We start from the raw sequence: 22,044 nt of genomic DNA, 5'->3' as shown, positions 1-22,044 counted from the left end.
TCCCTTTGGATTTGGCAGACATTACGAGAGATGATGTTCAGGTCTAAAGGCAGCAACAGTTCTGCAAACCAACACTTGGCAAGTTTGTGGTGCAGGGGACTGCAGTGTAGACAAGTCCTATTTTTTTAAAAAGGAGAGTAACACCCTTCCTGCAGTGGTGGGGGAAGCGAGGAGTTTCCCTCCTTTAAGTCACAGCCAAGATTGGCACTCACATGGGCTGTGCTGATTCTGCCATGAAAACCCCACACTCCCATTAATGGTGTCATTTGCCAGGCTGAATGGAGAGCTTGCTCACAGTTCAGCAATCTGACAGAATGCCTGCTTTTATATACACGAGGCAAAATCAGGAACCGGCTTTCATTAGGAGCCTTTTAACCAACAACCCAGGGTATTAATTGTGCTCTTGCCATCAAGCGATAATTGAGATGTAATCAAACAAAGAGTAACAAGTGTCCATTATCCAGAAGGCATTGTTGTTAAAGGTTTGGTCTACTAGGAAATGGTTGGGTTGTGGGGGGTTTGCCTACCAAATTAAGAGGAGCCATGAATATTCAAAAGCTTTTCAGTTGCTGAGCAGACAAAGAATGTAGGAATCACTTTAAAATATCAACCCAGTGCTAAAAGGCTGGCTTGACAGAGAACCCAGGGAGTGCCCAAAATGTAGCTATGCTAGCTTTGAAAAGGAGGAAGAGATTGATCCTATACTCCATTGCATGTGTGACACAGCAAGCACAACTCAGCTGAAGGCTGCCTCCTCCAGTGCAAGGGAGGCGGTCCTGCTGCCACTGATTTTCTTCCCCCAGGGAGGGGCAAATCCCTTGTGCCCCAGAGATTCACAGCTGCCAACAGAGGCTACCAGCTAAACAGGGCGGAGGGTGTCTGTTCGATTTCAGAAGCAAACAAGGTCGAACGGGCCAGGTCCGCCCAGCTCGCCTTCCACAAGGTGCTGCAGGAGGTGGAGGTGGTGGCGTGGTGCTCGCAGCCTCCGCTCGTGTCGCAACAGCTACAGGAGAGGGGTAGGAGAATCCGGCTGGAAGCCCAACATTTTGCATCCTTGATTAAATCCTCCTGAAGCAGGCCCTGCAAATCATTTATGCCGTCACACAGCTTTGCGTTGTTGTTGCTTTAATTCAGAAGGCCAACCTGGCTAATATCCTTCCCCCGGACAAGTGCAAAAGCAGAGGCGGCCAAGCTGAAATTTCTCTTGTAAAAAGTGCAGCCTCACTGCAAGGCTACACACTCCCCTGCAGAAATCAAAGGAGTGCTGCATTAAAATGGCTCTCCATCAGACTGTTCAAACTGAATGTGTCTTTTGAGTTGAGAGGCTTTTGTGCGCTACCATGGCGAGTCAACAGGATTTTAAAGCACTCTCTCACACTCACACATGCGCCTCAGTTAACAGCATTTTTATTGTTGTTGTTCAATCGTTAAGTCGTGTCCGACTCTTCGTGACCCCATGGACCATAGCACGCCAGGCCTTCCTGTCCTCCACTATCAGCACCCAATTTAAGAACTCATTCCCGATAGGTGTGAAATTCCAACCGGTGCTATTAGCCCAATACTGGTAAACATCCCTAATCAGGTCAAAGAGAACTCCATTTAGAACGTCCACTGCTTAAAGGCAAATGTTCTGATATATCAGGTGAAATCCCCAACTCAAGACCAACCCCCAAGTCTCCAATGTTCTACTATCCCCACATTCCCCATTGTGGTGCTCCCTAGGTGTGTTGGACTACAACATCCATCAATCCCAGCCAGCCAATTGCCATGCTGGCTAGGTATGATGGGGATTGTGGTCCGACACATCTGGAGGCCACCATGTCAGGGAAGGCTGCATTCTCCCTTTAACATGGACAGTCAAATGTCTTGCAGGCTGCTCTAGTTCTCCATTTCACTGCCTCCTAATAGGGTTGTTTCAACTACCGAATTCACCATTTTAAAAGCACCTTGAGGAGGTCTCTTCCTAGAAATGGAGAGAATGCAATCACCTCCACCTTCCTGTTGTAGGGCAAGGCAGTACAAAGGGATACTACAGCATTTTATTATGCACTTAAGTGAGAGATTGCACTGCCTTTAAGCCACACTTTAAAACAGACTCTCTACAGCTGCTTTCAGACATGTTGTTAATGTTTGTAATGTTTGAATGTTTTTCAATATGCCTTTTCATGCTTTTAAAAAGCCTAAAATTCAGCTTTTCCAAATCAAATCATTGCAGCCAGCTGTGGGTACATCACTTCAGCGGCCAGAAACCTCATACTGATTAACAGAGAGAAGCAAAGAGATAGGACTGACAAGCAGGGTTAGAAAGAATTGCCTCCGGACTGGCCACAAATTACTTGCCAGGTACAATCCACACAAAACAGCGGGTACCATAACCTGTCGAATTACCATTTCCCTTTCAGTTCTACTGACTGGTAGCAAAAGCTTGCTAATGGTCTTAATTCACTACTAGAGGAGATCGGGAAGAATTTCTCAGACATGGTCCAACAATGCATTCACTTCAGAGAAATAAAGCTTCAAGCTACCAGTAGAGTGGGGGGGGGGGAGGCAGGCAGAGATTGTTACAACACTGGTTGTAACCCTTCTGCAATCATCATGCAGAAGGCAATTAAAATCCAGCCACTACCCTTCCCACCCTTCACTTGGGTCCATTTTCACCTCCAAAATGGTCCCGAGAAAGGACCACAAGGACAGTTTGCCCATCAATCGCTGCGTTATATTACTATGGAAAAGTATTACCCTGCCTTTTAGAATGTGAAAGCACCTCACATTCATATCACAGACATACAAAGTGTATGATAAGTTCGCAAGTTACATGAACAGGACATGGTGGGGCTGTTCACATAACATGCCAAGTGTGGGTTGTTCTGAACTATGGGTTGTTTGTTGAACCATGGGTAACCGTGTTGTCTGAACGCAGCCAGGGTGGCATGTTAACCACCCTGAACAACCCAACAACAAACCATGGGTTCTCAAAGTGGTTTGTTGAGAAAAATAAGCCACACTGCATGATTAACAAGCCACACTGACTGCATTCAGACAACATGCTAACCCATGGTTCAACAAACAACCCAAGGTTCAAACCAACCCACATTCAACCACAGAGTGTGGGTTAGCGTGTTGTATAAACAGCCCTGGTGACAACTTACAGCAGGGGTGGGCAGAATGCCCTCCAGCTCCCAGTTGTGTAGGAATAGCCATTTTTAGGTCTAAATTAGATGGTTAGAATCCTGGATCTGTAGCGATGCCAATGCAGATTTGCATTTATGAATGCCATCATTCAATGAGTTTTGGTATGTAAATTGCTCTGCACCATGAGCCACCATTTCACATCTGGCTCTGGTTGGTGGACCTTGGGTTGTAATAAAAAACAAAGTACATTCTGCAATCCTGAAGTCTGCCCTCTCCTAACTTATAGTAGGTGGGGTGCTTTCATAAAACCATTTCAAATATAGATATGGAGGGGAAAGTGCTTTCTTTATGGGGGTTCCACTTACAACAGTTGTGTGTACTCTTAAGTTCCTGAATTGTCCATCACAGGCTATTCATTCATTAATGTATAAATGGGGAGTCTACCAAAATAAAGAGAGGAAGGGTCAGTTCCGCTATCTTTCTGTAAGGTGCCAGGGGACTGGGACCAGGGACTTAGGAAGCCCAGCCTTATTTCCTGTGTCACAAGGACAATTTTCAAGATAAGGAATTAACCAGACCAATCTCTTCTATGCTGCAGCACCACCATATGGTGGTACATTAAAATCATCACCACTCCACTCTCCCTCCGCCACCAATCATACCCAACCATTTATTCTCTCTCCCCCCCCCCACACACACATTCATCTGCCCATATTCACTCTAACACTGCATCCATCCATCCATCCATCCATCCATCCAGACACACTACGTTCTCTTCTCCCACCCCACCCCAGTCTCTATCTCTTTCTCCCCTTCCCTCCACCGCTGCCCACCACATCCCCAAGCAGCGATTAAGGTTAAAATAACACCCACTGGTGCCAACTGAAGAGGATTTTTTCTAAGTCTAATTATTGCAGGCAGGAATGATATTTCTTGAGATTACAATAGGGCGGAGAACATCAGGTCCACAGGCTGATCTGGCCCACCTGGGGTTTTCCAGATGGCCATACCCCCCTTTTCCCTAAACCACCAATTGTTTGGGCTTCCCAAGCTTCTGCAACCCCCCCCCCCATTTTGAAAGGTTGAAATGCCTCTCCTAAGGCTTAGTTATTGACAGTAAGAGCTTTACGCTAAAATATACTGATACTTTTGGAATTTTGGCCCTGCGCGATTTTGCCTTAAACCCCGCCCAGCATTGCAATGTGGGCCCCAAGAACTCTCTGAAATTGAATCTTGCCATCAGGATGAAAGAGATTGAACACTCCTGGATTACAAAATGCAAGGAAGATAACCCTTCCCTGCAATTAGACTTAGGAAAAAAGCTCCCATTGAGGCAAATGCAAGGTGTTTTCAAAGAAGAGGAAGCGGAGGAGAAGGAGGAAGAGGAGATGACACAGCCGCAGCCTAACTGCTTGAGCTGTATCCAAAGGCACTGGAGATCAGATCTGGTTTGCAGGTCAGCAGTTCCCCTTCCTAGGTTGTTGGCCTGTCCTCCAGCCCACGGGTGACCACATCTCCTGCCTCTCACTCACTTGATCCTCAGCTGCAGCCTGTCATGAAGCTAGGCCCCCGATCTTACGTGTATTTTGGAACTGGTCAGTACACTGAGAGTGACAGCTAAGAGCTGCGAAGTCCCCAGTTCGAATCTTAACTCAGTCACGAAGTCAGTTGCCTCAGGGAAACCAATGAGATGATGTATACAAAGTGCTTTAAATACTTGAGATGTACCATATAAATGCTAAGTATGATTACCAGACTGGTCTTTTACTCACATGCAAACGCAAACACAGAGGCTCTTCAAGAAGTGAAGCAGGTCCTCTTCAAAGGAGGGATTCTAAATCAGGGGTGGACAGCAAGTAGATCTCCAGACGTTTGGGATTTCAACTGCCAGCATTCCTGACCACTGGCCATGCTGGCAGAGGCTGCTGGGAGTTGAAATCCAAAACATCTGGAGATCTACCTTCTGCCCACCACTATTTTAAATCAAACTTTTGCATTTTTTTCAATTCTCAAAGCAGGTACCAGCAAACTAACAAAATCAGTCAATTAATTTAAAAAAAAGGATAGAAATTAGAAACTTAACAACTACAAACTACCAAAAAAGTATAAAAAGGGAAGAACAAATATAACTGCCCAATTTCAACCTACAGACCTAAAGCTTGTCTAGAAATGAAAAAGTTTTACAGCTCTCCTTGAAGGGCGAAGCAGATGGAGAGCTGGGGTACTTTGGGTAGAAAAGAGTTCCACAAGTGAAAAGTCACCAACCCAAAAGGTTTGTTTCTTCTAGAGGTACGTTTAATCTCCACGGGGTGTTGGAATCTGCAAAAAGGTCACTAGACCTTAATACAGGCTTTCCCCAACCTGCGGCCCTCCAGATGTGTTGGATTACAATTCCCTTCATCCCCAGCCAGCATCGGGCCCTGTTGACTGGGGATGATGGGAGCTCTAGTCCAACGCATCTGGAGGGCCCCAAATTGGAGAAGGCTGTCTTAATATATTGGGTAGCATTTATGGAAGAAGACATTCTCCCCACTCCCACCCCAAACTGGATGTAAGCCATACCTATACAAGATCAAAATCAGCACTTTGAATTTAGGATAGAAACAAAACTGATTGGTAGTGAACCTCTTGTAATATCAGAGCTCCATGTTTCAAATGCCTATCATGGGTCACTAGTCAGGCTGCAATATTCAGGACTAGCTGAAGCTTCTGAAGTATCCTCAAAGGCAGTCCCACATACAGCATGTTGTTGCAGCAGCCCAGTCAAGAGGGTATCAGGGCATGCATGTATCTCTAATGCTTAATCTCAAAAGACAGTTTTTAAAAACAACAACAAAAGTCTAGGCTTTAAAATGCTTGCATTATTTCTGGCTTACATTTTAAAACTACGTTATTTTTTAAAGACACATTGGGTAATCTCCTATTGTGCCCATGCGCTCACGGGATACACCATCTGTGCAACAGGACTTTGGCGCTTCTAAAAAAACCCGAAATACTGGGACAGGCCAGCCTATTTGCTTGTTTCGGGGTTTTTTATTGGTTGATTGATTTGATTTGTTCCCTGCCTTTCTGCCAAAAAATGGCACTCAAGGTGGCTATTTTTAGAAGTGCCAAAGCCCCGTTGTGCGAGCGGTGGGTCCCGCAAGTGCATGAGCACAACTGGATGCTACTCAATATAATTTTATTTTTAATCCAAAGTTTTAAATAATTAGTTTTTATCCATTCTGAAGGCTGCGGCTTCACTGATCTGAAGGCCGAATGGGCAATGACCAAAAGCCCTTAGCTTTTAAGTCCACGATGTCACCACATCTATTTTAGTTCTCAGTGGACAGCCATCAACGCACCAAAGCCTCCAGTATATTAACTGTTCCAACACTCACAGGAAGACTTCTTAGGCTTAGGGTAGCTGCTCATGCAACGATTTGTACTCACTTGCATGTATAGCACGCATGGAGTGTCAACGGAGAAGAAGGCTGTAAGTATATCCTTTGCTTCTTGTCCATTTAAAAGACATCGAAGAGAAACAGGGGAAGGATGAGGACTCCTCTTCCATATACTGCGAAGGCCCATGAAGTGAATAAAAACATGCATGTGCTCTTCAAAGTGAGCATGTGAATTTTGTCACTTAGATATTTACTCTCGAGTGGTGAAAGATTCTGGATCTCATGAGAACCCGGGGCTGTGGCAGTGCAGGGATTGGCCCAGTCCAGCATCAGTTCTAGGAGCTTGGCTTCCTGCCTTTGCTGTTCAACAGAGAACGTAAGAACATGAAGAGAGCCATGCTGGACCAGACCAAGGATCCACCTAGTACAGCATTCTGTTCACACGGTGGCCAACCAGCTGCCCACGGGAAACCCACAAGCAGGACCATGAGTGCAACAGCACCCTCCTGCCCATGTTCCCCAGCAACGGCTGTACATAGGCATACTGCCACTGATACTGGAGGTAGCACATAGCCCTCAAGCCTAGCAGCCATTGATAGCCTTTTCTTCCAGGAATTTGTTTAACCCCCTTTTAAAGCCATCCAAATTGGTGGCCATCGCTACATCTTGCGGTAGTGAATTCCATAGTTTAACTATGCGCTGCGTGAAAAAGTCCTTCCTTCTATCTGTCCTGAATCTGTCCAGAATCCAGCACCTTCTGCTTGCTGTACTTCAGGCTTTTCCAACTTCCGAGCACAAGCTACTGAACTCAGCACTCCTGAGCTGGAGAACATACACTCCGAGGCTAGATTCAGGTACAGCCATCCATGGTCCAAGCCGGGCCCTGCATGACTCAAAGTTGGTGGGGAGGGTTTCCCCTCCACCCTAACCACCCCATCCATGATGAAAATGTGAAAGTGCACTGCTTAAGAGTTGATGATTCACAACAGATATGGCCTGTCCTGATTCAGATAAGGGGAGGCGGGGGGGAGTTATGCCCAAGGGTTGGGACAGAATGCCCACCTCTGTAATAGAAAAGCATTTTTAATTAGAAAAAGGGTTTCACAAATGCAATCAAATTCTTGCCCTTTCAGGTCTACCGAGACACCTATTAATTCACCCTCCTGCAGATAGTTTATTATCTCTTGCAACAGCAAGTAACTAAAGAAGTAGAGCAGGGTGACCCAAATTGGCATTGTAATTATTTAAGCCTATAAATAGCCGTTGTCACTGTATAAATTAAAATGCTATATGGTAATGCCCTCTTTTTTTCCAGCCTCTAAAATCCAAGCTGTGCTGAAATATGTTGGCACATAATATGCTACAGTATAATCAATAGCGTAAGGGAGTGCTTCAAATTTACGGACCTTATTAGAACAAACACATCTGCTTAATACCTGAAGAACAATTTGTTTACATGGCTCTTCTGTTACTGTGTAAATACTGACTGCAGAAAAAGAAAAAAAGGTACAGAACAGTCAATGTAAGGAAAATTAAGTATTCCCTTGCTATTCAGGAGCAATGGAAAAGATAGGCCAAGACACTGGTGTCCTGGTTGCAACTTTGCCCACGATACCCAGTGACATCATCTTGCCAAGCAGGGCTTTAGAAGTGAGATGCTCCCACTTTTACCCATAAGTCCTGTCTACATTACATGATATGTCGATGTCAACAGGTGAGTGGAATCTAATATGGTCATGCTGGTTGAGAACCTCTCTGGCCCAAAATCAGGCTGATACTGTTCAAAGAAAGGGATGCAAGTTGGGTTGTTGTTGTTTTTAAACCACTACTGAATAATGCTGATGATCATGATGATATATGTAAGGCTTGAAGGAGGACTGGACAATCTTTACTACCCAAGGTGAGAGATGGGGAAGGGAGTGAGAGATGATACACAGATGAGAGCTGGGAGGAAATTTTCTAATAGTGGAGAATCCCATGTTGTCTTTGTGAAATTGAGACCTAGCTGGCTTTGTATGTAATGTATTGTTATTTCTGTGTTAGGCTTTATTCTCTTTCCTGCTTACTTCTAAGCTGTTGGATCAGAGGTGCAATGCTATCGAGATAGACGTCATCCTCCAAACCTGGAGGCTGATGCCTGTCCTACGCAGAGCAGACGGAGCATGGAGGGGATCCTCTCCTCTGTCCTTCAGCCGCCCTGCATTTGTGGCTAGCTGTGCATTTTCACATGTCTAGCTATGGCTTTGGGAAGGAAAGGAGCCCAGAGACCTTATTGGAAGCTGTCTGAAGCGGCTTCTGTGGTCTCCTCCCCTCATCCGGGAATGCCTCCTTTACGCCCTCTCCACGCTCCATTTACAAGCACGGAGATGGCAGTGGCACGGAAAGAACCGCGCTGGCTATGGGCGGGGGTGGGGGGAGCGCGGTTTCTGGGAACTGTGGTTGGATTTCTAGTTCCCAGAAACTGAAAAATCCTATGACCACCTAGACAGTGCTTGGTGGCCATAGGATTGCTTTCAATGTTGTATAATTTGATGGATATTTTTGACGTATTTACTTATTGACACTATGGTTATTTCTCATTGTTCCTATTTTTAAAAAAAATATTGCTGCTCATTTGACATGTTGTGAGCTGCTTTGGGCCCAATCTTCTGGAAAAGCAGCATACAACTCAACAGATGATGAAATTACTTACATGCTTCATTTAGGAAAGAGATCAAAGTGTTGATTTCAATCAAATCACCATTCATCCACAAACCATCAATTCAAGAACTTGAAGCATTCAGGCTTCATGTATTATATTAACATATTTACCATACGCAAATCAAAAATATTTTACCATCAAAGCTGGTCACTTTTTAAAATGTTTAAATCTGTGAATTAATTGTTTCATACGTATCTAGATTTCTAAAAGTTCAAATGCCTAGTTTTTAAAATCATTTTTAAACATATCATATAGAACTCATAGCACGATCAGGTGCTGAGCTATGATGGCTATGTAGCCAAAACGGTGCTACCGAGGAATGAGGGGGAGACATCAGCAAGCTCAGGGAATCCCAATACTTGCAGAAATACAAAAAAACTTCGGGGGGAAACTTAAAAAGGGGCACCCCACCCCAATCCCAGGCAGCTGAATGAGGTCTGAACATGCTTCATGGTCACAGAATGCTTGTCTGTTGCAGGCAGGAGATGGCGAACCGCGGGGGAATGAGAATGGAATGGAGTACCCTGAAAGAAGGCATGGCTGGTTGGAGCAGGAGCATTTGACATTGTGAGATTTTGTTGCAGGTCTCATGTATAACCTACTGAACAGCTCCTGCTAGATATTGGCACAATTTCTGGGTCAAACAACCCAGGAATTAGTGTTATGTGTGAACCAGGTCAATCTGACACAAATAGTGAACGGCACAAGATCTACCAGTAGAAGAAAGCTTAGAGCCCTAAACAGGTTGTAACGTAAACAGGTTGGATCAGCTCACTGATACAACATTCCTGGAAGATATCCAATTGTATGCTGTGGAACAGCATTCTCCAACCTGGTGCTGGCTGGGAATTATGGGAGTTGCAGTCCAACACATCTAGAAAGCAAGAAGCTGGGGAAGGCTAATTTAGTCTATCCCATTTTTCCAGTGAATGCCAGTAATTGTTAGCACCCTTTCCAAAGCTAGCTTCCCCCCAGAAAATTGTCAAGCCAGTGTTTTATAACAAGGTTTCCCCAAGTGCAGAGCCTGGGAAATCCAGAGTTGGTGGATTGAGGAAAACTGCAAAGTTCCTGAACCACCTCTTAAACCACCTCGAATTAGGCTGAAACTATCTGGATGAACACAGAGAGATCTCCCCAGCATGAGTTGATATAAAAGGAGGCGACTAGCACAAGCGGGAGAGATGTGACTTCTTTAAAAAAGTTTATAGAAAAAGATTGATACACAAATCTTTAATTATCCCATTCACCAGAATACTACAATGGCATTGGTCAATCGCAAAATTAAAGATACAGTCACTGTTGGCACCTGATGACTTAAGGGTTTCAGCGAACAACATAACTTCTGCTTGGAATATGTTGAAGAAGCAAGATGAGCTATGGGCTGACTGAAAAGACTCTAAGAGGCAATACGCAGATCATAAAAGGATGTTCACCTCTTCTGCTTGCCACCCCCTTTTCATAGGACATACCTGAGTAATGTACATTAAAGAGCTCAGTATTGGCTGGGCAATAAATATTAAAACAAAACAAACTGCAGGCTTCATCTGCTTTTAAAATTAAGCCTGCATTAGTACTCTTGGACGGATGGCCAATGCACATTACAAACTGCAGGACTGCAACCTATACTGGCCCAAAGCCAAAACCTTAATGGACGTTCAAGGCACAGAGTAAGGAAATGGTACTGTATTAATGTCTATGAATAAGTCAACAATCAATGCTTCAGTATTACCGTAAGATATGATGCACCCTTTGAAACCCACCCTCCATTAGAGGCCCAACTTCAGCTTCAAAGAAAGCAGCATAAGTATCCAGGGCTGAAATGCAACTTATTTTTACAGCTATCAAAACAGATTTACCTTCCTAGACCATGCAGTACTTTAGTACTGTGGATAAATTTTTTATCCTATGCCCCATGGTCACCACAAGCCAAAGAATTTTTTTTTTACAAGGACAGTGCTTTAAACAGTAAATTGACATGACAGCTCAGCAGGAATAAGAACTACTATGTAACCTTACAAATTGGTGCCAGAGTTTGCTTATTTTTCCTCTGTTCTACCCATCCCCTTTTATTGATAGCGCCATACCTATTTAGACTGTATGCCTGTGGGCAGGGACTGAATCATTTTACTGATTGTATGTAAGCTACTATGGTAGCCTTTTTGGCTGAAGAGTGGGGTAAAAATGCTTTAAACACAGAAACGTTTGAATTGTGACTGCATAAATGAACAACAGATAAACGTTAGGGCTGCTGACTATAAAAATATGACAACTGATTAATTTAGTTCAAGTACTGCCTTCTTAGAAAATAAAATGCTGCTCAGTTCAATGTGTAGGCACATCAACATTTCTGTGCTGATTCCAAATTTGGAGGGTAGGGAAAGTTTTTTTTTTTTTATGATACACACACCCCATTCAAGCCACCTAGGAGATGTTACTGTCAACATCCCTACACTGTAAACAGACACAGAATTGCATTTTTTCACATGTGCATGCAAAACTATGTTACCAACACAACTGTGCTGGGCTCTAGCAAACTACTAACCCAGAAGTGATTCTACTTGCAGAAGGCAACTGGCTACCTGTGGGGCAGCATCAGATCCTACAACTCAACAGGTTGTCAAAACTCCTGAAGTAACAAAGGGGTTGTCATCAGGGATCAAGGACCTCTGGGGAGCTAAAGCTGGTCAAAGGAGATGAAACTGGCCTAGGTGTCTGAACTCAGACACAGTGTGGTTCGTCTTAACTATGGCTTATGGAAACATATGGACTTCATAAGCCATATTCTGCACACCTCAGCATGAATCCAGCCATGCAGCTTTTATTAGAAGGAATTTGGAAAAGAGATGTCTCATCCTTTACTCAAACAATGTATTTTTTTTGCTCTGATAGAAGACCTCAGCAAAAAGTTCTAAGTAGTAAGTGGTAATCTCATGATTATTTTACAGCATATGGTGGACTCTTAAAAGCTGTTAAAATGAAACTGGAAGAATGCTGAACATCATCAGCTTAGAATTTACAAATTAGAAATAAAAACAAGTAGCAGTCGTGCAGTACTCCTTCTCGCACTGATAGTCTGGAACAGACCCATCATGAGGAGCTGAAGATGTAAGATTTCAGCCCTTAAGATTTATCCATTTGGTTCTGGTGACTTAGAGCAAAACATTCAGCAAGTAAACTGCAGTCCAGCATGTTCTGGCCTGGCTGCAAATGGAAAGCTCTTATTCTTTGCAGAGATTTCAATATGATGAAACCAGAGACATATTGCTAAGAGCCTTCGGTAACACCAGGCTGAATTCTGAACCAACAACGCCAAATGAAATATTCATAGAGTGCATTAGCACACCGAAGTCTACACTTTGGACAGGCACAGAGCCCAGGCCTCATCTAGCACTTTGGAGACGTCCGAAGGTTGGCTGTGTTCCTACAATTTTGGGGTGGTCAAGGTCTTCACAAAGAGCAGACATCTTCTCCAGTTGCACCCCCCTGGTTAGCTATTTGCCCTTGGAGGCTCAGGTGGCCTCTGTGGCATGGAGTGCCTTCTACCAGCTTCAGCTAGCAGCCCAGCTGTGACCCTATCTGGACAGGGATAGCCTGGCGGCAGTGGTCTATGCTCTGGTAACCTCTAGACTAGATTACTGCAATGTGTTGTATTTTGGACTGCCTTTGAAGATGGTTTGGAAACTGCAGCTAGTACAGAAGTCATCGGCCATGTTGTTGACTGGAACTAGGCAATGTGAATATATGTTTATTTATTAGATTTATTAGCCGCCTAGTTGGCCGGCTACCCAGCCACTCTAGGCAGCGCACAATACTAATAACACGAAATACAACAAATTTACATAATCAACTGAATAAAACAACGTAACAAAACAACACTGCTCTAAAAAAACCCACCCCACCCCAAATGCCCGCCTGAACAGCCAGGTTTTTAAAGCCCAGCAGAAGCTCATTAAACAGGGGGCATGGCAGAGGTCACTAGGGAGGAAATTCCATAGAGTGGGGGCCACCACAGAAAAGGCCCTCTCCCTAGTCCTCACCAGCCTAGCTGTCCTGGCTGATGGGACAAACAGAAGGCCTACCGAGGCTGATCTCGTTGAGTGGCATCCCTGGTGTTGTTGGAGGCAGTCCTTAAGACAGACTGGGCCAGAACCATATAGGGTTTTAAAGGTCAATGCCAACACCTTGAATTGGGCCTGGAAAACAACTAGTAACCAGCGCAACTCCTTCAGGACTGGAGTGATGTGATCTTGCCGATGGCTGCCTGTCTCACCTGCACTGGTTGCCCATTTGTTTCTGGGCCAAATAACCATGAACAACCCAGAGTTCAACAACAACCCATGATTCAATGACAACCCATACTCAACCCAAACTCTGGACTGTCATATTGTCTGAACCAGGTCTACATCTGACTACCTTTAAAGATTGTTCAGAAATTTTAACTGGTGCAGAATGTGGCTGCTGGAGTGTCGGTGGGAGCAAGGCGGTCAAATCATGTCACACCTATACTGCACCAGCTGCACCAGTTGGCGGTGCGTTTCCGAGCTCAATTTAAAGGGCTGGTTTAAACTTGCACATAGAGTATCTTGGCTTCTGTTTCTTACAAGTAGGGATGTCAGAGAATTCCGCCACGGATCTTGGTGAGGCCGAATGCCAGTGCATCCCCGAAATCTGTGGCGGACTGAAGCCCCACCCCCATGAAATGGAGCACTTACCCACTGCCATCCGCGCTGACTTGCGAATGCTGGCCGCGCTATGGCCACCATTCGCTTCCTCATCATTGCTGTGATAGGCTACGTAAATAATTACGTAGCCTATCATGGCTAACGCAGGGACGCCATTTGCATCCCTGCGGGGGCCGTGATAGGCTACATAAGTATTTTCGTAGCCTACCCTGGCAAGCTAAAAAAAAAAAAAAGCGTACGCAAATGGTGGCAGCTACGGCAGCCGCCATTTGCTTTCCTTTTTTAGCTGTTTTAGCCTATGTAAATATTTACATAAGCTATTATGGCGAAAAAAAGGAGAACGCAAATAGCGTAGTGGGCATTATTTGCGATCCTTTCCCCCCCCCCCCCCGCTGTAATAGCTTACGTAAATATTTACGCAGGCTAAAACGGCGGGGGAAAAAGGAATGCAAATAGCGCCCACTATACTATTTGCGTTCCCCTTTTTTTCGCCATAATAGCTTACGTAAATATTTACGTAGGCTAAAACAGCGGAAAAAAGGGAATGCAAATGGCGGCCGCAGTAGCCGCCACCATTTGCGTACGCTGTTTGTTTTTGTTTTTTCCTGCAGGCTGCCCAGTGGCTGGATGTCCAGCTGTGGGTGGCCCCGGCTGGTGGCTCCATGGAATTTCCGCGGAGCGGAGCCGGCCGGATTAGGATTTCGGGGGGAGGTGCGGAGTGCCTCCCCCCCACCACGAATCACCCCGTCAAAAAGTTAAGTGACTTTCGTACATCCCTACTTACAAGAGAAACTAAGAGCAAAAGTTTTACTGCACCCTCCAGGGGCCAAACAGAGTTGCTTCAACAGTTGCAAGATATGGCTTTGCAGGCTGCTACTTGGCCATTCCAGACACAAACAGATAAACATTTTACTACTAATCATCACAGGTCTTTCTGCAGCTCCAAACGATAAGCACACATAATTCTCTAATAAGTGCTACTTGCAGCCTAAGGGTAATTTTTTAGAAGCAATCTCACTACTAAATAAGTGAAAAGGAATGCATGTTGACTACAAAATAGTCAAGTATGATTGTTAAAACGATACTTTCTGAGCCACTGAAGAGTGAGTGGAATGGATTCCTTGCAGATTTCACCATGGAAAAATACCAGAAGTGTACAGCTCAGTATAATGGATTTTACATAATGTCATTAAGCCTGTCATCTTACTGGCAATTGGAAGCCAAAGTTTTCAAAGCAGAAAAGATTGTTGATTCGCTGTATCACTAAGCAGCCCCAGTAAACATCACTGTCCTTATTATTACAAATGCATTTCACATTTACAGGATGTGCCATCTGTAATTCCAGGCAGATTAAGTGGGAATTGCACTGAGTGCAGACTAATACATGAAATGTAGTAGTGATTTCAATACAAAATCAAATGAAACACTGTAAGAGAAAATAACAGATGCTCGAGAGTTAGGTCCTCTTTGCTCTGCTCCTTGGGCTGCTTTTCCCACCATGCAATTTCCAGGTGGGTGTCAGGAATGGGTCATCCTTTCTCTTGGCAATCAACACCACAATAGACAAAGCTTGTCTAATACAAGTTTATTTTGCTAGAACCTAGTCTCTCTACAAATGCAGATGCAAGGAAAACTCTCAGGCTGCCCCCAGGCTCTAAACAACTAATCAACAATCTCTAAGCAGAGGAGACAAACCAGAGGGAGAGAAAGAACTAGAGGGAGAGAAAGTTGCCGCAGTTTGGGGCACTCAACAGTGGCCACAAGACTGGAAAAGGTCAGTTTACATTCCAATTCCAAAGAAGGGCAATGTCAAAGAGTGTTCAAACTCCCGTACAATTGCGCTCATTTCACATGCCAGCAAATTGATGCTCAAAATCCTACAAGCTAGGCTTCAGCTGTATGTGAACCGAGAACTACCGGAAGTACAAGCTGGGTTCCGAAGAGGCAGAGGAACTAGAGATCAAATCGCCAACATTCGCTGCATCATGGAGAAAGCAAGAGAATTCCAGAAAAACGTCTATTTCTGCTTCATTGACTACGCTAAAGCCTTTGATGGTGTGCATCACAACAAACTCTGGCAAATTCTTAAAGAGATGGGAGTACCAGACCACCTTACCTGTCTCCTGAGAAACCTGTATGAGGGTCAAGAAGCAACAGTAAGAACCAGACATGGAACAACGGATTGGTTCAAAATTGGGAAAGGAGTACGACAAGGCTGCATATTGTCGCCCTGCTTAGTTAACTTATATGCAGAGTACATCATGAGAAACGCCGGGTTGGATGAATCACAAGTCGGAATTAAGTTTGCCGGGAGAATTATCAACAACCTCAGATACGCAGACGATACCACCCTAATGGCAGAAAGCAAAGAGGATTTAAAGAGCCTCTTGTTGAGGGTGAAAGTGGAGGGTGCAAAAGCTGGTTTAAAACTCAACATTAAAAAAAACGAAGATCATGGCATCTGGCCCTATCACTTCCTGGCATATAGAAGGGGAAGAAATGGAAGCAGTGACAGATTTTACTTTCTTGGGCTCCAAAATCACCGCAGACGGTGACTGTAGCCATGAAATCAAAAGATGCTTGCTCCTTGGGAGGAAAGCTATGGCAAACCTAGACAGCATAGTCAGAAGCACAGACATCACCTTGCTGACAAAGGTCCGCATAATCAAAGCGATGGTTCTCCCAGTAGTAACGTATGGCTGTGAGAGCTGGACTATAAGGAAGGCTGAGCGCCGAAGAATTGATGCTTTCGAACTGTGGTGCTGGAGAAGACTCTTACGAGTCCCCTGGACTGCAAGGAGGTCAGATCAGTCCATCCTAAAGGAAATCAACCCTGAGTGCTCATTGGAAGGACAGATCCTGAAGCTGAAGCTCAAATATTTTGGCCACCTAATGTGAAGAGTAAAGTCACTGGAAAAAACCCTGATGCTGGGAAGGATTGAAGGCAAAAGGAGAAGGGGACGGCAGAGGATGAGATGGCTAGATAGCATCACCAATGCAATGAACATGAACTTGAGCACACTCCGGGAGAGAGCGGAGGACAGGAAGGCCTGGTGTGCTATGGTCCATGAGGTCACGAAGAGTCGGACACGACTTAACGACTGAACTACAACAACTCTCCCTTAGGGTGGCTCCCTCCTACGTTGGCTTCCAGGAGTGGCTATCCAGGCAGAATGTCTGAGCCCTGCCCCTAACTTTTCCCCCTTTGCTTTGTGTCTTTCAAAGCAGAAGACACAAAGCAAAAAGACCCTAGCGTCTTCCAAGCCCTACCCCTCTTCCTCCTCCTCCTCGGAAACTTGCATTCTCACGGTAGAGGAAAACTGGTAAAAAGCACTCCTGGCCACCGCAGCCACCTGGGCGTCCCCAGTTAGCTCAGAGTCCAAGAGGGCTCCCAGACTGCGCACTTGGTCTTTCAGGGGGAGAGCAACCCCATCTAAGACCAGTTGTAAGCCTCCATCCGAAGGAATGGGTTTCCCAACCCCCAGAACCTCTCTCTTGTCTGGATTAAGTTTCAGCTTGTTCACCCTCATCCATTCCCAAACAGCCTGCAGACACTGGTTCAGGAGTTCCACAGCCTCCCTGGGATGTGCAGATGGAAACAAGAGGTAGAGCTGAGTATCATCTGCATACTGATGACATTTCAGCCCAAACCTCCTGATGACTTCCCCCAGCGGTTTCATGTAGATGTTAAAAAGCATGCGGGGCAAGATAGAACCTTGCGGCACCCCACAGGCTAATGGCCATGGGGTGGAACCAAAGTCCCCCAAGCACCACCTTCTGAGACAGCTCCCCCAGAAAGGACCGGAACCACTTTAAAACTGCGCCTCCCAAGCCCAATCCAGATAAACCATCCAGAAGGATCCCATGGTCGATGGTATCGAAAGCTGCTGAGAGGTCCAGAAGAACCAACAGGTTTGCACTCCCCCCATCCATTCCCTGGCGAAGTCATCAACCAGGGCAGCCAAGGCTGCTTCTGTCCCATAAGCAGGCCTGAAACCTGATTGGAATTGATCTAAATAATCAGTTTCATCCAAAATGGCTTGGAGTTCTGAGGCCACCACACGCTCCAGCACCTTGCCCAAGAATGGCAAATTTGACACAGGGTGGTAATTATCTGGAACCATATGATCTAAATTTGGTTTCTTCAGCAGGGGCCTCCCCACAGCTTCTTTCAAAGCTGTGGGGACCTTGCTGTCCCTCAAGGAGGCATTTTCCACCTCAGAGGTCCAGATATCCAGCCCAGCTCTGGCAGATTTCACAAGCCAGAATGGAGAAGGATCTAAAGCTTGTTTTTTCTGTTCTTCCCCCGGAAAAAAAATGGAAATGTTAGTAAAACTTGAAAAATAAGCAATACTTTTTTTAGTACTCTTTACAGCTCAGAAGACACTGTGTTGTTTTAAGACAGCCTTCCCCATCCTGGTGTTCTTGAGATATTTTGGACTTCAGCTCCTATCAGCCTCAGGCAGGATGGCCACTGGTCAGGAACGCTGGCATTGTAGTTGAAAACATCTATAGGGCAGCAGGTTGAGTAAGGCTGCTTTAGGAACATAAAGCAGCCTTTACGCTCCTAAAGTTATGCTATATATAACTTGGTTTGCTCATAAAATTATTTTTATATTTGAAAATGTTGAAAAGTGAACTCAGTAAATTTGTATTTATTTGTAACTAATACATCTTTTTAAAACTTTACCCATTTAATGTATCTAACATGATTAATTTTATGAACAAACCAAGCTGTACGTAAGATATTTTAGGTTCCTAATATATGTCTGACCAAAGGGTACTTCAGCAAGTAGTCCCTGAAATATCTGAATCATCCTAGAGACCAGAAGAAGCAGGAAGAACTGGAGGCAGAGGAAGACAACTCCAGAAACACAGGACTCTGGTAGAACAAAACACAAACTGTTAAGAACGTACAGAATCATAGAATAGTAGGGTTGGAAGGGGCCTACAAGGCCATTGAGTCCAACCCCCAGTACATAATATGGAATCATAATATGGAAGAAAATAGTATATTTTCTTCCATATTATGATATGGTGACTCTATTCACATGTCGGGAAACTGAGAATGACCTGGAGCATCTCAAAATGTTTATCAGTATTGATACACTGGATCAATAATTTCAATAAGAAATGAAGGGAAAGAACTATGCTGAGAATCTTACAGAAAGGATTAAAAAACACTTTTCCCCATGGCTTCATTATTTCCACACATTTTACATCTCTAGTTTTTATATAAAAGTCTTATTACATAGTTTTTAGAAATCATTTGTGGGGGAGTAAAAGCTTGGTAGCTATATATAAACACCTTGTCTTAAATTCTAAAATAAAAGATTTCATAATCCAAAGCTGTTAAAAATGGCTTTTTCCAAATCTTTCTTTTTTTCCCAGGCCTTCACATCTCTGTTCCCTATGATTCCATGCCCCGTCCAAAAACAAACAAACACCCACCCAACCAAGCAAAAAAACCTTCATCCCACCCACTCTCAAGTGACAGGAATCTGCTACAAGATTCCTGGCCAATTACTGTAATGGGAACCATTTCTAAAACAAACCTCTTTTTGTATCAGTTGTCTTAAGTTTTATTGCTGCTAAATAATTTAGGTGATTTACGGAGATGCAATTTGGCGTACCTCTCCCTAATCAGCACTAAGAAGTATGTTTAAAAAACAGGGTCAGGTCAGAAAGATACCTCACTGGTTACCAGGACAAGGCAAGGAGGCTGTGAAGCTTAGATCTTGGGTCAACTCATACTCCTGAGACGTTCAAGGCACAAGATTTAGCTACCCACATTCTGCTTAAGCAGGGGTGTTGAACCTCAGGTCAAGGAGCCAAAACTGGCCCACCAAGGGTCCCAATCCAGCCCTTCGGGGTTCCCCAGATGGCCACAGCCTTCCCCTGGCCTCACCCCCAGCTTTTGCACTTTTTCCCATTCTAAAAAGTTGAAATGTTTTAAGCTTTACGTGACAGATTTACAATAAAATATGCTGCTATTTTCAATACTCTGGCCCCACCCTCTCTGCCTTTGCCCCACACACCATGGGAATGAGGCCCCCGAGAGCTTCTCTGAAACTGAATTCAGCCCTCAGGCAGGAAAATGTTCAACACCCCTGTGCTAAAGCATCAATTTACAGGAAAGCTGCAATTAACAAGGATATTCTGACTGCAGTACTTCCTGCCTTTATATGAAAGGCTGGAATCCCAACAAATCTGCCAGCACCACCCGCTACAACACAACGTGGGGGGCGTGGGGGAGAGAGAAAGGGAAAGATGGCATGTTCAGTAAAGAAACGAATAAATGTTACAAACAGGACAGATTGTGCTTTAGTCACACTCAATATTCAGTACATGAGAAACTCAATTTCTACACTGAAAATAAATTATACAACCCAGGTCAATGGATGTACAAAAAAGAACTGGTTCTGCATGAATTTGTTCTAAACCCAGTATTCTGGGAAAAGTTAGCACTACTGAGATTTTCCAGTCAAAAATAGCTACAGATTATTGAGAGGCAGTTGGCTAGTTAGCAGCACATAGGAACATAGGAAGCGGCCAGACCACTGGTCTATCTACCTCTGTCTTTTTCTACACTGTCTGTCAGCAGCTCTCCAGGGTGCCCTGCCCTACCCAAGGATCCAACCTGGAACCTTTGGCATGTAAAGTAGGTGCTTTACCACTGAGCTACAACCTTTCCCTTAAAGGGCAACCGGAGGCAATGAGGCAGGTAAAAAGAGCTCTGTTCTCCAGAAAGTGAAAAAATGGGCCACAGAGCCTGCGCACAGCGAGGCTGACAAAATCACATCTACTTCAGTGTGTAAGCAGCCTGTGTACAGAATTGTTTTTCCAAACAATCTCTCCGCCGGGGATAGTCTCATGCACAGAACTTTGAATCCCAATATTTGAAGCATCGGGACAGTTAAATACTAAATGCATGTCTCTACTCTTGAGCAGCTTGATAGCAGACTAAGGCCTTTTGTCTACCACAAAAAGAACACGGGTTTCATCATTGGGAAAGAGAAAAGAAATCCAGGATATTTTCACATGACTTCACTGAAAGTAACGCTATTAATGATGGGGAAATGTGGGGAACGTATCCTGGTACATACATAAAGTGTTGCGAGCAGTACAGAGAAGCCAGGCATTCGCTTGTTAAAAACTGCTACGGTACCTCTTACTGTTCACCTTTGATTGTGAGAAACAATCACACACAGCACACAGCCTATTACCTGTATATCGGTGTCCTTCACAGGCTCTAGAGGCTCAAATGTTGTCACAGCACTAAGGCTCTCCAACCGCTGAGAGATGTGGGATATGTCAAGCCCTCTGGAGCCAAGAAGAACTGATCTACAAGAGAAATGAAAAGGAAGGCGGATCAGACTACAGTTGCTTTTGCAAGAGACACAAAGGACCCGCAGATTTGAGATACAGCCATTTTTTAATCTCAAAATCAAAACACAACAATTTAATTCAAATGTTCCAATCAATGTAGCACTAGCCAACCTGCCTTTGATCTGCCTTAGAGCCTATGTGGAAGATGGATAGAAATAAACCTGGATTTACTTGAGGGTGTAGTTGACTTTCTATCCAAGTGATCTACCAGTCCACCTGGAATACCAGTCAAGGAGCAAAGGCTGACCCACTTTTCCAATTCCTTCTAATGCGCACTATCCAACAGTGTCATTCCGCAAACTCAAATAGCACTGTTAAAGCTCCACTGATTCTTTCCATTGCACAAGGAGTTGCCCTTAACGCTTGTGCAACTGGTTGTGCAAGCAGCTGTGCAACCGTTTGCACAAGGGCTGCACTAGAGTTATGCGCAACTAGTTGCACAACAGGCTGCACTAGAATTATGTGCAACCGGTTGCACAATGGGCTGCACCAGAGTTATGCACAACCGGTTGCACAGCAGGTTGCAGAAGAGTTATGTGCAATGGGTTCCACTTGCGCAACCATGCTTGCGCAAATGCAACTTTAGCTGGATTCTTCTTTTTTTGTACAGTCCAGAACCTAGTTTCCGATAGCGCAACATCATTTGCACTAATGGAATGGCACAGTTGGATACTGCCCTTTATATGCTGGCGGTCAAGTTGGATATGCATTTTAAAGAACATTCAGTTCACTGCATGCAGAGAAGCCACCTGGATTG

The 22,044-nt window shown here is 44.6% G+C and overlaps 1 protein-coding gene across 2 annotated transcripts in view; it reads right to left on the bottom strand.

Annotated features, from left to right (window-relative positions):
• NUP93 (nucleoporin 93) overlaps window positions 1–22,044 on the bottom strand; it is a 127,833-nt gene that overhangs the window by 87,496 nt on the left and 18,293 nt on the right. For both annotated transcript variants that reach the window (XM_084812092.1, XM_084812093.1), the window contains one exon: window positions 21,125–21,242. In XM_084812092.1, the coding sequence (XP_084668218.1) occupies window positions 21,125–21,242 (118 nt within the window). The remainder of the gene's footprint in view (window positions 1–21,124; window positions 21,243–22,044) is intronic.

This window comes from Heloderma suspectum, chromosome 8, assembly GCF_057233095.1.
Source record: "Heloderma suspectum isolate Gila_16-S chromosome 8, 16-S_ref, whole genome shotgun sequence".
Lineage (NCBI taxonomy): Eukaryota > Metazoa > Chordata > Lepidosauria > Squamata > Helodermatidae > Heloderma > Heloderma suspectum.
Note: the sequence above shows the minus strand (reverse complement) of the source record. Positions and strands in the feature narration are given on the sequence as shown.